Below are 14,013 nucleotides of genomic sequence, written 5' to 3'. Positions count from 1 at the left end.
TGTGTGTGTGACTGTGTGTGTGTGACTGTGTGTGTGTGTGACTGTGTGTGTGTGTGTGTGACTGTGTGTGTGTGTGTGACTGTGTGTGTGACTGTGTGTGTGTGACTGTGTGTGTGTGACTGTGTGTGTGTGACTGTGTGTGTGTGTGACTGTGTGTGTGTGACTGTGTGTGTGTGTGACTGTGTGCGAGTAACGCTTCATTCTCAGCTTTAATTTTAGCGCTGACATTTACTCAGAAGCCAGAATACTGGATCAGAACTAGAACAGGTCAGAACCATAATGGATCAGAACCTCATGTTCCCCTCATTTCTCAGCTCGGATCTAAACCCAGTCAGAACCAGTTTACTGGTTTGGGTCGGGTTTTAGAGGAATGTTATGTCTATAAAGTTCTGTTGTATCCATAACTGGTTCTGGACCAAACCAGAACCTGAGCAGCTGCTGAAGTTCAGATCAGCTGCTGGTTCTGAACCTGACCCATCCATTTAAAGCTGTGATAATCATCATCATGACCAAACATCTGGTTCTGGTTCCAGATTCTGTTTAATCCATCCAGAACTTTTTCTCCTCAGTTTCCAGTTTCTGATGAAGAGTTTCCTTTAGTGATGAAGATGAACCCACACATCATCCTCCTCCTCCTCCCTCTGCCGCTCTGGACCAATCCCAACACAGCATTTCAGCCGTCCAATCAGAGCGCTGCATGGTGATGTCATGCAGCTGCTGTGGAACTGATGCTGCTGAGCTGCAGAGCAGAGCAGAGAGCAGAGCGGCGAGGCTGCAGGTCAGTATCTCACAACAAATCTTTCTTCCTTCCTTCCTTTCTTTCTTTCTTTCTTGCTTTCTCTCTTTCCTCTCGTTCTTCTTCTCTCATTCTCTGCTGTTCTTTCTGTCGTTTTCCTCTGAACTCGTTCTGCAGGTGATGCGTTAAAACAATGACATCATTGCTCTCATCAGCACATTTTCTGCTCTGAAAATGTTTCAGTGAAACCAGCACCAGTTCTGCTGACTGGTGCTGGTTTCACTGGTGTCATTGGGAATGTGGAGGATTTCCTGCAGCTGCACTTTATCCAATGAAGAAGTGATGCAGGAAACCTTTTGGTTCTGGATGTTCTGCTGGTTCTGCAGCTTCACCTGCAGGTTCAGAACTGGGTCCCAGTCAGAACTGGCCGGTCCGTGTCAGAACCAGAATATCTGGGATGTCTAAGGCGCTGAAGTTTCTGGAGGTTCGAATGACTCAGACAAGTCAAAAAAGCTTCAGAGGAAAGAACCAGAAAAGGTTCTGATCCAATCAGAACCAACAGGACTCCCAGCTGGATGAAAATAAAACAGGAACATTTAGATTAATTAGGGGCAGTCCAGTTTGGATCCAGAGTTCTGGTTTTGGAGTCTCTGCTGCAGCAGGAAGCCTTATGGAAGTTTTGGACCTGGCTCTGGCTCTTGTGCGTCTCTGCTGCAGCAGCGAGCCTTGTGGAGGTTCTGTTGTGGTTCTGACCCGTTTGTCTTGTCCTCAGGAACAGATTCTACCTCACCACAGTGTCTTTGCCGGAGAAAAGGATCATGACCCTGACAGGTGAGCAGGTTCTCTGGCCCGGCCCGGTCTGGTCCGGCCGGTCCGGTTCATCTCCTTCACTCTGCCCTCTGTTCTCCTCCATGTTCCAGCGTACAGAGAGAAGATGCGAGAGCTCCCCCTGGTGTCCATCTTCTGCTCCTGCATCCTGCCTCAACCTGGGGAGCCGACGGCCAACAAGCAGGAAGGTCAGCAGCATCTTGAGTTCTGTTAATGTGTAGCTCTAAGTTAAATATTTAGGCTGGAGCTGAATATTTAATTTAGAAACTACATATTTCAATAATTTAACTAATTATTCAGCAGGGAAACATTTAGCTCCACTCCTGCATCGTTTAACAGTTACCTCAGCGTTAGCTTAATATTTACCTCAGAGCTAGCTTAAATTTACCTCAGAGCTAGGTGAATAGCTCTGAGGTAAATTAACTATTTACCTAGCTCATTTACTGCTATAAACCTTGTCGTCTAACGGAAACAGCTTATCTGCTTTCCGTTAGACGACAAGGTTGCAAATGAATCTAGCTCTTAGTTCCGAGCTAGCTTAGTATTAAACTAGCTCCGAGGTAAATATTTAGCTTTGACGATCAATAGTTAGTTTTAAACTTCTATGTTTAAAGGAATAAGATGGTGAATATGTACCTTTTAAAAGTTAAACCTCATTTGTTTCTCTTCAATGACCGAAATTACCATCCTCCCTTCTGCTTTTCCAGTTTGGACTCTTAACAGCTAAAATTATGTTTTTCAATATAGATATAGTAACAAAAGCAGGTTTGTCGTCATGTTTTGCTGCAGGCGTGGTGGACCTGAACCTGTGCAACATCCGGGACATGGAGGTCATCGAGCTGAGCAAGCGCGCGAGCGGCCAGGCCTTCGAGGTCATCCTGAAGCCGCCGACCTTCGATGGGGCCCCGGAGCTGAGGGCCACCACGCCGCCCCGCCAGAAGCCGTCGCTGGCGGAGATCCAGAAGAAGCTAGACGCCGCGCAGGAGAGGCGGAAGGTGAGTGGAGGCCGGGCCAAATTCACGGTGATCAAACCTCGGCTCATGCTCTATGGCGCTCTCTAGTGTCAGGAGGCGGAGCTGCTGAAGCATCTGGCCGAGAGGAGGGAGCACGAGCGCGAAGTGGCGCAGAAAGCTTTGACCAAAGACCGCCAGGAGCATCGCGTCAACGCCAACCCGCTGCAGATGCACCTGAACTCCTCACAGGAAGAGGTGAGGACCCGACCCCTCTTAACCTCTGACCTCACCTGCTGACCCTGTCCCCCTCACCCTTGGATTGACGGACCGACGTCGGTCTCTGATTAATTGTTTCCATTTGTCTGCCTTGCAGGACAAGCACAGTATGGAGGTGAGGATGAGGATGAGGAGGCAGCCATGATGGATTCTGGGTGGGCGGAGTCAAAACAGGCCCTCTGACCCAAACCATCAGGGTTTATGGGCTCCAGAAGAAGTCGGCCATCTTTGAGTCCATTTAAAGCATTTCATTCTGATCAAATCAATACTGAAGCTAGAAACTGAATTCAATTGTTTTTTTTTTCTTAAAAAGAAGAAACCAATTAGATATTACTGGTTTTGACTTAAAATATAGATTTTAACCAATTCTAGTTGGACCCAGACTGGTACCAGGTCCGAGTTCTGGAGGTGGATGGGTAAACTCTAGTCCAGGGGTCCCCAATCGGGGTCAGAGTCCACTGGAGAGTCAAGAAATGACTTTCAGAATCATGTGACCCCTGAGGTATGGAAGGCCAGAAGAGACAAAATAACTTAGTTAATAATCTAAATGGTGAGCCTTTTAATTATTGTTATGACCTTTACTTAAAATGAATATAATTTTTTGACGATTACTAAATAAATGGAGGGAAATAATGATGTATTTTCAGGGGTCACCAGTTGGAGGTCAGCAGTCTGTCAGATTGAGTTGTGATCAGTTGCTAGTTCACGGTTTATTGACTGGAAGGACTTCAGTTTCCCAGGGAGTGCGAGACACTAGGCGACGTAGAAATATCCGGCGGAAGATGGTTACAACAGAATCACAGTCTGGGTCAAGGTCAGGTCAAGGCCATTGGGTCACATTCAGTGGATCCCTGAGCATGAGATCATTTTGATGTGTTTTATTGAAAAAGACCCAAACCAGTCTGACCCAAACCCAAACTGGGTCAGACTGGTTTTGTTGTATTTGTCCTGGTTCTGGCCGTCGGTTCTACAGTCATCTTGATGCGTGTGTGTCTGGTTGTTGCGTTGCCGCTCACCGCCTCCCTCTGCTCTCTGCCTCAGGTGTCATGATGGCCTGATCACAACACAAGCTGAACTTTATCCAGAAGCTGATTCTGAGGGCTGACTGAGGAGCTGGGAGACTGGCGCTGCTCTGACCGGGAGGACTGGGAGCAGAACCGGTGGAGGGCATGGAGGTCTGAGGGACATTTGTCTCCTCCACCAGGACCCTCGTTTTCAAACAAACGCTGCAGATTCAGTCATCACTGGACAGTTTCCTGTGGCTTTGCTGTGCTTTGTTGCCATGCCAACGGTGCCAACGTCTTCGTGTGTGAGTTTGACTGGACCAACCAGAACCCAACCCGGCTGAAACGGATCAGCAGGGTTCTGTCTGAAACTGAAGCTGGACTCAGATACCCTGAGTCAGACTGTGCCCCCTGCTGGACAGTTTGAACATTTTACTGTGAAATGGTTCCTTGGTGACATCTAGTGGCGCCTCTGAGAACAGCAGAAACTCAGGAGCCCTGCTGATAGAGCCACAGGCTCGGTACAGGTCCAGTTCTGTTTGAGAACCAGAACCAAGCAGAACCAGTTGGACTGTTCTGGTCAGGATGAAAACCTGCAGGAGAAAAGATGGAGGTCCATACGGCTTACAGACCAGAACCGTCGGACATTCGGGTCAGACCAGAACCACCTTGTTCCAAGTCACTGTCAGCAAGTGCAACTGAAAACCAAACGGCTTTAGAACCAAACCAAGAATTAGAGTCCGATTCCTGCGGTCAGGACCAAAGTACCAGTAGAACCAGAACCGGGCCCCAAACAACATGATGGAGAGTCAAAGTCTGGAGGTGGTTCTGGTCCGGTTTCAGTACGGGTCCCAATAGAGAGAGATTATGTTGACCCGAAAGTCAGACCTGGAGGTGTTCAAAGGAGATCTGACCCAGATTCAGATTAAATCAGACAAACTCGGGACCAACAAGTCCAGACGGGTCCAAAAACCTGAGAGACTGAGATACGAACCAAGACAGAGCGGCCCGGCCCAAGAGTCGGCGCCATCCACTTTTATTTCTTCAGATTCTGTTGAAATTGTCTGACGATAACTGAAAACACCTGATATGAATGGATGGATGGATGGATGGATGGATGGATGGATGGATGGATGGATGATGGATGATGGATGGATGGATGATGGATGAATTATGATTGATGATGGATGCAGCTGCTCTTATCCATCGGCCTAGTTAAAGGACATGTGCAGAAATATTTCTGAAGAATAAAGAATCAGGATCATTCAGTGTCTGAACTTTATTGATGAGGATAATAATACAGTAATAATAATAAATATCTGCTGAAGGCCACAAACTATTAAATAAACTTAAATAAGCACCATCCAGGCGGGACGCCTCCTGGCGCAAAACTTAGTGGTCAGTTTATACAATTTGATGCAAAACTTCAGAGAAAGCCAACGACTCGGAACTAGAGGTTCTGGACCTGGTTCTGGACCCGGTTCTGGACCCGGATTCACTCCTGGACGTGGACCATGTGCCGGACGCAGGTGCAGCCCACGGGGACGTTGCGGGTCTCCAGGCGGTAGTGGTAGCTATGCTCCGCCCCCTCCGTCCTGACCCGCTTCAGAACCATCACCTGGTACCAGATGGGTCGGGACTGCAAGTTCTGGTCTTCCTTCCCCTCCAGGTCCAGGCAGCCCTTCAGCAGGCAGCGCGCCTCCGACAGCGTGGGCGGGAACAGAGACTCGTCGTGGGACGTGCTGCGGACAGAGACGGGCGGGTCAGAACCGAACCTCGGCGGTGTCGGCCGGGCTCGGCGCCGTGTACTCACTTGTAGGTCCAGGGCGAGATGGAGGCGTTGTGCAGCGGCCGCGGGATCCTGATGGGCTGCAGCAGGTCCGGGTCCAGGCGCAGAGACACGGTTTGCTCGGCTGAGCCGTCGGAGCGTTTCCTGGGATGCTTCGACTCCACCTCCGCCATCATCAACATCATTACCATGACGACGGCGCCAACAACCTGAGGAGGAGGGCGTCGCCCTTCATTAGCCAGTCAGCAGGGAATGAATCGTCTCCATGGTTACAGCAGGAAGTTCTTGACATCCATCTATTTTCTGAGCACCCTTCTCCCCAACGGGGTCGGGAGGTGCTGGTGCCTCTCCAGCTGCGTTCCGGGCGAGAGGCGGGGTCACCTGGACAGGTCGCCCTGGACGGGTCGCCCTGGCAGGACGGGTCGCCTGGCAGGTCAGGTCGCCCTGGCAGGTCGGGTCGCCCTGGCAGGTCGGGTCGCCCTGGCAGGTCGGGTCGCCCTGGCAGGTCGGGTCGCCCTGGCAGGTCGGGTCGCCCTGGCAGGACGGGTCGCCCTGGCAGGTCGGGTCGCCCTGGCAGGTCGGGTCGCCCTGGCAGGTCGGGTCGCCCTGGCAGGTCGGGTCGCCCTGGCAGGTCGGGTCGCCCTGGGAGGATGGGTCGCCCTGGCAGGTCGGGTCGCCCTGGCAGGTCGGGTCGCCCTGGGAGGATGGGTCGCCCTGGCAGGTCGGGTCGCCCTGGCAGGTCGGGTCGCCCTGGGAGGATGGGTCGCCCTGGCAGGTCGCCCTGGGAGGACGGGTCGCCCTGGCAGGTCGCCCTGGGAGGACGGCAGTCTGTCGCAGGGCAACACAAAGACAAACAGCCATGCACACTCACACCTAAGGAGAATTTGGGAATCATCCTGACAGTCATGTTTTTGGACTGTGGGAGGAAGCCAGAGAACCCAGCATGCACAGGGAGAACATGCAAACGCTGTACAGAAAAACCCCGGGCCGGGAATCGAACCCAGGACTTTCTTGCTGCAGGCAACAGCGCTACCCACTGTGCCACTGTGCAGCCCGATCTTGACATCATATCCCATAGTAATTAGACTCCTTTATTGTCCATTAAACTTACATAAAATGGAAATTTATCTTTGGCAATGGCACAAGAAACACACAACACAGTCGCCACAAAATTGCATGCACAATGAACAAACAAGCTCTGTAAAAATGAAATCAAGTCATACTGTACTCATGTCATTCAGTTAAATATTAAAAACCATTTAAATTTACTATACTACTGCTAAGAGAGCACACAGAACCTCTACACTAAGTTCTGTGTTCTCTCTTAGCAGTAGTATAATGAAATATAATGAAAATCTCCATGGCGATGCAGGAGCGGCTTCAGTCAGAGGCTTCCTCAGAGCCGCTGTGACGCAGACCTCTGCAGCAGCTCTCTGAGGAATCATTTCATTTTAAAGTATTTTTGAATCAAACAAAATGCTTCAGAACCGGTTCTGCTCACAAACCGGACCAGGCCCAGACTTCCGACAAAGAAAACAGAAATAAAGTTCAATAAATCGCAGGCAGACTGGACCCTACTGACCCAATCAGAACCATGGACCGGGTCTGCTTCAGGTGGAGACACACCATCATCATCAGAACTCATCAGAACTTTCCTCACCGTCACTCTGGAGCCGTTAGCTGCTGGAAACATGCTGGTTCTGTTTTTTCTCTGATTGGTCCGGTTCTGTTCTGCTGGGTTCCCAGGGCTCAGCTGGATTTCAGGCGAGATGTGCGTCTGTGGCGTCCTGCCCGGTTCTGATGGGCCGGTATAAACAGCAGGCATTTTTATGCGCCCCGCCTGAGAGCGTTTGATCCTCCTCTAAACCGCAGCGACCCGGCTGACGAGGCCCGCGGGCCGACCCAGTTTCAGGAGCTCCTCAGGATGAAACGCTGAGCTTCGAACCTGGCAGCAGATTTTCTAGGTCAGCAGAGGCAACCAGGAAATGAGGCAATGCGTCGGCGCGGCTCGGCTTCCTGAGACGCTTCAAAGGTCCCATTTATCACGAGCCAGAAAAACCAATCAATCAGTCAATCAACCAATCAGTCAACTAAAACATCAGGTGACCTTCGCCATCAAATATTGGTTGCAAATATGAACATCATAGGAGTGTTCCAGCAAGTGTTTTGACCTCTTGTGACATTAAGCAAAGCAAAAACCTGGAAGCAAAAATTTCACATTAAAGATAAAAATCAAAAGGAAGTGTCAATTTACTTGTACTTGGGATAATGAGAAAATCTTGGACGCTGCAGAACAAATTCAACCTCAACATCACGCGAGTTAGGAGGCCCATGGAACTGGGCCTCACATGTAGTCAGCAAAGCATTTGAGACAGAATCAGAAACGGACGACTGCACAGGATTATTATCCAACCGGGTATAAGTATGCACAGTATTTTGCTAGGGGGTGTTGAGAATATAAGTCTAGTTAGCATAACTATAGAGATAGTTAACCTTTAGATGTATGAAATATTAGATATAGCATGAACATTTAGAGTAGATTCCAAGTTAGGGAAACTTAGATAAAGATCCAAACTAATTTAACTGGTGTCTCTCGGAACTTACATAAATTTCTAAGGAGGGTTTTTTGTTGTACGTTAAGAGAAACCGGAAACGGTCCAGACCATTAGTCGCATCATTAACCTGCATCCTAGAAATAGAAACTGGTAACAAGAGTGTTACGAGTGCACACAGGCCAGCTGAGTTTTTTGGTAACCCACACATTTCTTTAAGAAAGTCCTGCCTGTTATTGCTACTGATCTGATCCAAATCGTAAACACATCGCTTACATCAGGTGTTTTCCCCCAGGCCTTGAAAACGGCAATTATCAAACCAATGGTAAAGAAGAACAACCTGTACAAATCACTATTGCAGAATTACAGGCCGACCTCTGACCTCCCATTCATCAGCAAACTTATTGAAAAACTGTGTCAACAATTAAATAGTTTCCTCATGATGACCAACTGCTTTGACTCTTTCCAGTCTGGTTTTCCTGCTCACCACAGCACGGAGACTGGCCTAGTCAAAGTATTCAATGATATTCATATAAATACGGACTGTGGCAGAACCACGGTGCTGGTTCTGTTGGACCTCAGTGCAGCTTTTGACATATTACTGAATCGACTGGAGAGTTGGGTCGGACTCTCCGGTTCGGTGCTCGACTGGTTTGAATCTTACTTAAAGAACAGGAATTTCTTTGTTTCAATTGGAAACTTCTCATTAAAGAGGTCAAAGGTCACATGTGGGGTATCCCAAGGTTCAATCTTAGGACCCCTCTTATTTAATATTTATATTCTCCCACTAGCTCAGGTTATAACAGGAAATAATATTGGCTACCATAACTGACACACAGCTCTACATTATGATGTCACTAGGTGACCTTTGACCCCATCCAATCACTGCATAAATGCTTAGAACAGATAAATGTGTGGATGTGCCAAAACTTTCTCCAGCTGAACAAAAACAAAACTGAAGTCATTATTTTTTAACCTAAAGAGGAACGATCTAGAGCTCTAGATCTAGAGCTATAGATCTAGAGCTATAGATCTAGAGCTATAGATCTAGAGTTATAGATCTAGAGTTATAGATCTAGAGCTATAGATCTAGAGCTATAGATCTAGAGTTATAGATCTAGAGCTATAGATCTAGAGCTACAGATCTAGAGCTATAGATCTAGAGCTATAGATCTAGAGCTCTAGATCTAGAGCAATAGATCTAGAGCTCTAGATCTATAGCTCTAGATCTAGAGCTATAGATCTAGAGTTATAGATCTAGAGCTATAGATCTAGAGCTATAGATCTAGAGCTATAGATCTAGAGTCAATGCACAGCTTCAGTTATTACAACTAAAAACTAGCGATCAGCCTGAAACCTGGGAGTAGTGATGGACTCGGACCTGAACCTCTAGAGCCACATAAAGACAGTAACAAAGTCGGCCTTCTATCACCTGAAGAACATCTCCAGGATTAGAGGACTAATGTCTCAGCCAGATCTAGAGAAACTCATCCATGTGTTTATCTTTAGTCGCATTGATTATTGTAACAGTGTCTTCACAGGCCTGTCCAACAAATCAATCCTCCAGCTGCAGCTGATCCAGAAGCTGCTGCTCCTGTTCTCACTAAAACCAGGAAGATAGAGACATAACAGCAGTTTTAAAGTCCCTCCACTGGCTCCCTGTAGCTCAAAGAATAGATTTTAAAATACTGTTGTTAGTTTATAAATCACTGAACGGTTTAGCACCACAATACATCAAAGATCTGCTGTTGTTGTATCAACCTTCCAGACTCTCAGGTTCTGGTTCTGGTTCTGCTCTGCATCCAGAACCAGAACCAAGAGAGGAGAAGCAGCTTTCAGCATCTATGCACCAAAACTTTGGAACAAACTTCCAGAAAACTGTAAAACAGCAGAAACCCTGACTTCTTTTAAATCGCAATTAAAAACACATTCTGTTTAGAATTGTTTTTGAAATGTAATATGTATGGATTTGTATTTGTGGATATGTATGTAATTTTCTATTTTTTTATTTTTTTTCCTGTTGTGGCGAATACCCGGCGGCGGAGTCCGGCGGTAACAGGCGCTTCAATTCCGTGACAAAAAGAAAAAAAAAAACAAAATTTCTGTTTATGATGTAAAGCACTTTGAAATGCCTTGTAGCTGAAATGTGCTGTACAAATTAAATTTGATTGATTGATTGATCAATCAATCAGTCAATCAACCAACCAGTCTGACTTTACATGCTTTCCCTGCTGAAGCTCATCCTAGTTAAGCCCAGACTTTAACTAGGCCCCTCTTCCATTATGAACCTTATGTTTCAATCCAATTATCAGGAAACTTTAAACAAACTGACTAGCATGTAGCGCACGTCTCAAAGATGGAGCCAATCTGCTGCAGCATCGTTTCTTTTTTCAGAACATCTTTTTGGTTCACCTCAAACGAACCAAAACTTTGTTCTTGTGAAACAGAGGAAGTTATTTCTAATGCAAAACCTCAACATGTGCATAAAAGCGTCAGAGTAAACACTGCGGCTTCAGCCGGTTCGGTTTAATGGTTCTGACTCAGCTGCAGCGATCAGGACCGGCATCACAGGCAGTGATGCCAGCCAGGTGACGCCGGACGCTGATCTGAGCTCGACCTGCAGGACCAGAACCCCAGACGAACCGGACCCACAGCCAGCAGAAACCGCTGAGTCAGGCGTTCTCTGCACTGTCGACAGAAAACAACCAACCAGTCTGACATCAGATGGGGGAGCGTCTGGATGAACCAGCAGCTCTGAAATGAGCACAACAAACATAAACTTGGGATCGATTATTGATCGGCAGCAATTTCTTTCATTTTAGGAGATCAGTGATGAGCTGATACTTTCATGTGACTTCACATCATCAAAGGTCCAATAGTCAGAGTGTGCTGCCAGCCCCGCCCACCAGGGCATGTCTGCCCCCCAATGTTACCAACTCAGACACTTTCATGCTTTATTCAGTCAAATTTCAAGCAAAAATAATGAAATCAGAATCAGTGATCGGATAGAAACGTGCATCTAATCAGTGAAACAAGATGAGCTGAAAGCTGCAGGTGACACAGCTGGAGAGCAGTAGGAGAAAATGTCACAGAGATGCAGAAAAGATTTAACAGCAAACTGTAGAGTCCAGGCCCGGTTCTGGTTCTGTTGCTGCAGGAGGGACATGTCCCCTGTCTGTCTCTGTTGCGTCGAGGGCTGCTGTAAACAAATATTTTAGTAATGGAGTAATCTACCGATCATTCTTACGATTAATCAAGTAAAGGGATAAAAACTGATCATATATAATATTGGTAAATCTGGCGTAACACCAGAGTTACGATCACATATCAATATCAGTCCAGTTTTTCATTTTTGAGCTTCTCCAACAGAAACTTTTCTGTAGTTTAGAAAACTAACTGTAACAAAAACGTTTCTAAGTTATGAAGAATCTGAAATGATATGAAACTGAATAACAAAGAGGCAGAATCACAACACGCTTCTGAAAATGATCCAGCTCTTGGTTTTCATCTCCACTCAGTTTAATAGATGAACTTTGACCTTGGCCCAAACCTGTCAAGCTTTGGGTTTGAGAAAACAGAAATGTGACCTCGTGTTGGGGGTCATGGGGTCATGGAGGTCATAGAGGGCAAATGAACGAAAGCTGGGGGGAAATGGACCAGGGGACGTTAGTAAGACCTGGGCAGCAATACGGGATGTTTACGGCGCCATCGTTCATCACGCTGAGCAACCATGAGCCGCCATGACGCTCCGCCATGACGCTCCGCCATGACGCTCCGCCATGACGCTCCACCATGACGCTCTGCCATGACGCTCCGCCATGACCATGACGCTCCGCCATGACGCTCCGCCATGACGCTCCGCCATGACGCTCTGCCATGACGCTCTGCCACCCGTCATTTAAGGATTCTGATTGGTCCCCGAAACCATGACAACCCGGGTATTATCACCGATCAATTAAATCCATGAGCCGAACCTGAAGACTGGACGTTATGCTGCTAACACTTAGCTTCCACCAACAACCCAGAGGAAGTCAGAGCTGCATGTAAAGCTAATAATGTCCCTCCGGAACACGGTGCTAATAAATAAAACTAAGGAAGCTTCAAGGCAGATACATTTTCCTAGATTAGTTTTAATAGTCGAGGAACTGCAGTCATTCCAGGAAGCGTTTGAGTCTCTCTGTCTCTGGGAATCTTCTGGCGGTTGCTGATTGTTTCTGCTGCAGATTCAGAAGGAGATAATCAGAAGGTTTCGGTTCTGACTCACATCATGATCTCACTTCATGTCAGAGGTTCCATGTTGGGCTGCTGAACGCAGAGGGCCAGGCTGGGGCACTCAGGCTCTGCAGGACCCTGAGGCCCCACTGAGGACCGCTGACTGCAGGGCCGTGCAGAGACCTTTGGAGGGGCTGAAAGATTAAAAGGGCAAATTGAACAAGATCTTAAAACAACAACACAGCAGCAACACATATTGATCAATAATCTAAATCATTGCCATCATGCAAAGCAAATGTCTTTATTTTCCCCAACAGGAATATTGTTGCTGTTTCTGCTGACAGTCCTGAAGGTCTGAGCTGATCTGAGACTGGAGCTGTTAAACAGGCTAGAAGGTCAAAGGTTATGAAGTTATGAAATTAGCTAATTTGCTGCCATTTTACTAATGAAGCCCTAATATCTAATAAAATCCACTTAACCTCTGGAACAACTTGGCTGCAGATGATTTATAGATCAAAAAGCTCAAAAGGTTTAACTCTATATAATGTTTTCTATGTTAGAACTTCTAGATCTAGAATTATAAGACTGGGATATCAAGGCAAGGAGAACTCAGTAGCTGCTGGTAGGGGCCCGTCAGGGGCCCCGGACATTCAGGGGCCCCGGACATTCAGGGGCCCCTAGAAATGATTTAATTGTAACACAGACCACAGATCTAAAGCTGTAGCTTCACTCATAGAGAATGACAATGTTATTACATTTTATTTAATGGATTCAGCTGAGAAAAAAAAAGATTACATTAAGGATTTAATTAGGACGTTTACTTTGTAAATCATCTTGATAGTTTGATTGTTGTGCTACCATGGCAACAATATGATGTAAACTTTGTGTTCAAATTGGTTTGTTCACAAATACATCACAGCAAATGATCAATAATCAGTGATTGATTTTAAACTGGGCCAATGAACCTGGTCTCCCTCTGTACCGGGAGGTACCGGGCGGTACCAGGCGGTACCGGGTGGTTTCGGGCGGTACCGGGAGGTATTGGGCGGTACCGGGTGGTACCGGGAGGTACCAGGCGGTACCGGGTGGTTTCGGGCGGTACCGGGCGGTACCAGGCGGTACCGGGTGGTACCGGGAGGTATCGGGTGGTTTCGGGCGGTACCGGGAGGTATTGGGCGGTACCGGGTGGTTTTCGGGTGGTACCGGGTGGTACCGGGGCTTTGAGCTGCGCTGTGACTCACGATGACAGTCGGAACCGAGTCTCATATCGGGATGTCTGATATAAACCAGACATTCTTTCTATCTGTTGGTGGTTCCGACCAGACGGCCTGTAGAACCGGGCTTTTAGCAGAATGATGAAGTCAAAGTCAGAAGTCTCTGCAGCCGAAGCAGAGTTTAGGTTTCTACTGCTATTGCAGGACAAATATGAAAATACAGGCCTGGGCTGCAGGGCGCAGCCTGCTGACTCTCTGGTCCGGTTTCAGGCTTGCTGTGACTCAGCAGGCTCAGGTTGCTGCATCATCACTGTGTGCTGCGTTTGCTGCATTGTGCTGCCCACGCTGTCAGCTCCTCTCTGACCTGCTTCCATTCAGAGCCGTCGCTGCAGTTTATCTCTGATCTCAGAGACTTCCTGCCGCCGGCGCTGCTTGCTGCTGCAGGAGGC

The 14,013-nt window shown here is 47.6% G+C and overlaps 2 protein-coding genes across 3 annotated transcripts; one reads left to right on the top strand and one right to left on the bottom strand.

Moving 5' to 3' along the window:
* The first annotated feature begins 1,554 nt into the window (after nt 1–1,554).
* LOC129352150 (stathmin-4-like) lies at nt 1,555–5,029 on the top strand. 2 transcript variants are annotated; one of them, XM_055021024.1, is made up of 6 exons: nt 1,555–1,567; nt 1,657–1,752; nt 2,354–2,559; nt 2,626–2,772; nt 2,891–2,908; nt 3,835–5,029. In XM_055021024.1, exons 1-6 carry the CDS (start codon nt 1,555–1,557, stop codon nt 3,841–3,843), a joined length of 489 nt encoding a protein of 162 aa, XP_054876999.1. In that variant the 3' UTR covers nt 3,844–5,029. The 2 variants fall into 2 exon arrangements, with proteins under 2 accessions (XP_054876999.1, XP_054876998.1); XM_055021023.1 differs by lacking the exon at nt 3,835–5,029 and having other exon boundaries at nt 2,891–3,061.
* A 217-nt stretch (nt 5,030–5,246) lies between these two features.
* Nucleotides 5,247–7,283, bottom strand: LOC129352152 (interleukin-17F-like). Its single transcript, XM_055021026.1, has 3 exons — nt 7,247–7,283; nt 5,611–5,795; nt 5,247–5,539 (listed from the first exon to the last, which is right to left on the bottom strand). Exons 1-3 carry the CDS (start codon nt 7,277–7,279, stop codon nt 5,293–5,295), a joined length of 465 nt encoding a protein of 154 aa, XP_054877001.1. The 5' UTR covers nt 7,280–7,283; the 3' UTR covers nt 5,247–5,292.
* Between the last annotated feature and the right edge of the window lie 6,730 nt (nt 7,284–14,013).

The sequence above is a fragment of the Poeciliopsis prolifica genome, unplaced genomic scaffold (genome assembly GCF_027474105.1).
Source record: "Poeciliopsis prolifica strain line A6 unplaced genomic scaffold, Auburn_PproV2 SCAFFOLD073, whole genome shotgun sequence".
In the NCBI taxonomy this organism is placed as follows: domain Eukaryota; kingdom Metazoa; phylum Chordata; class Actinopteri; order Cyprinodontiformes; family Poeciliidae; genus Poeciliopsis; species Poeciliopsis prolifica.
The sequence above is the reverse complement of the archived record's forward strand: the minus strand, read 5'-3'. Positions and strand labels throughout refer to the sequence as shown.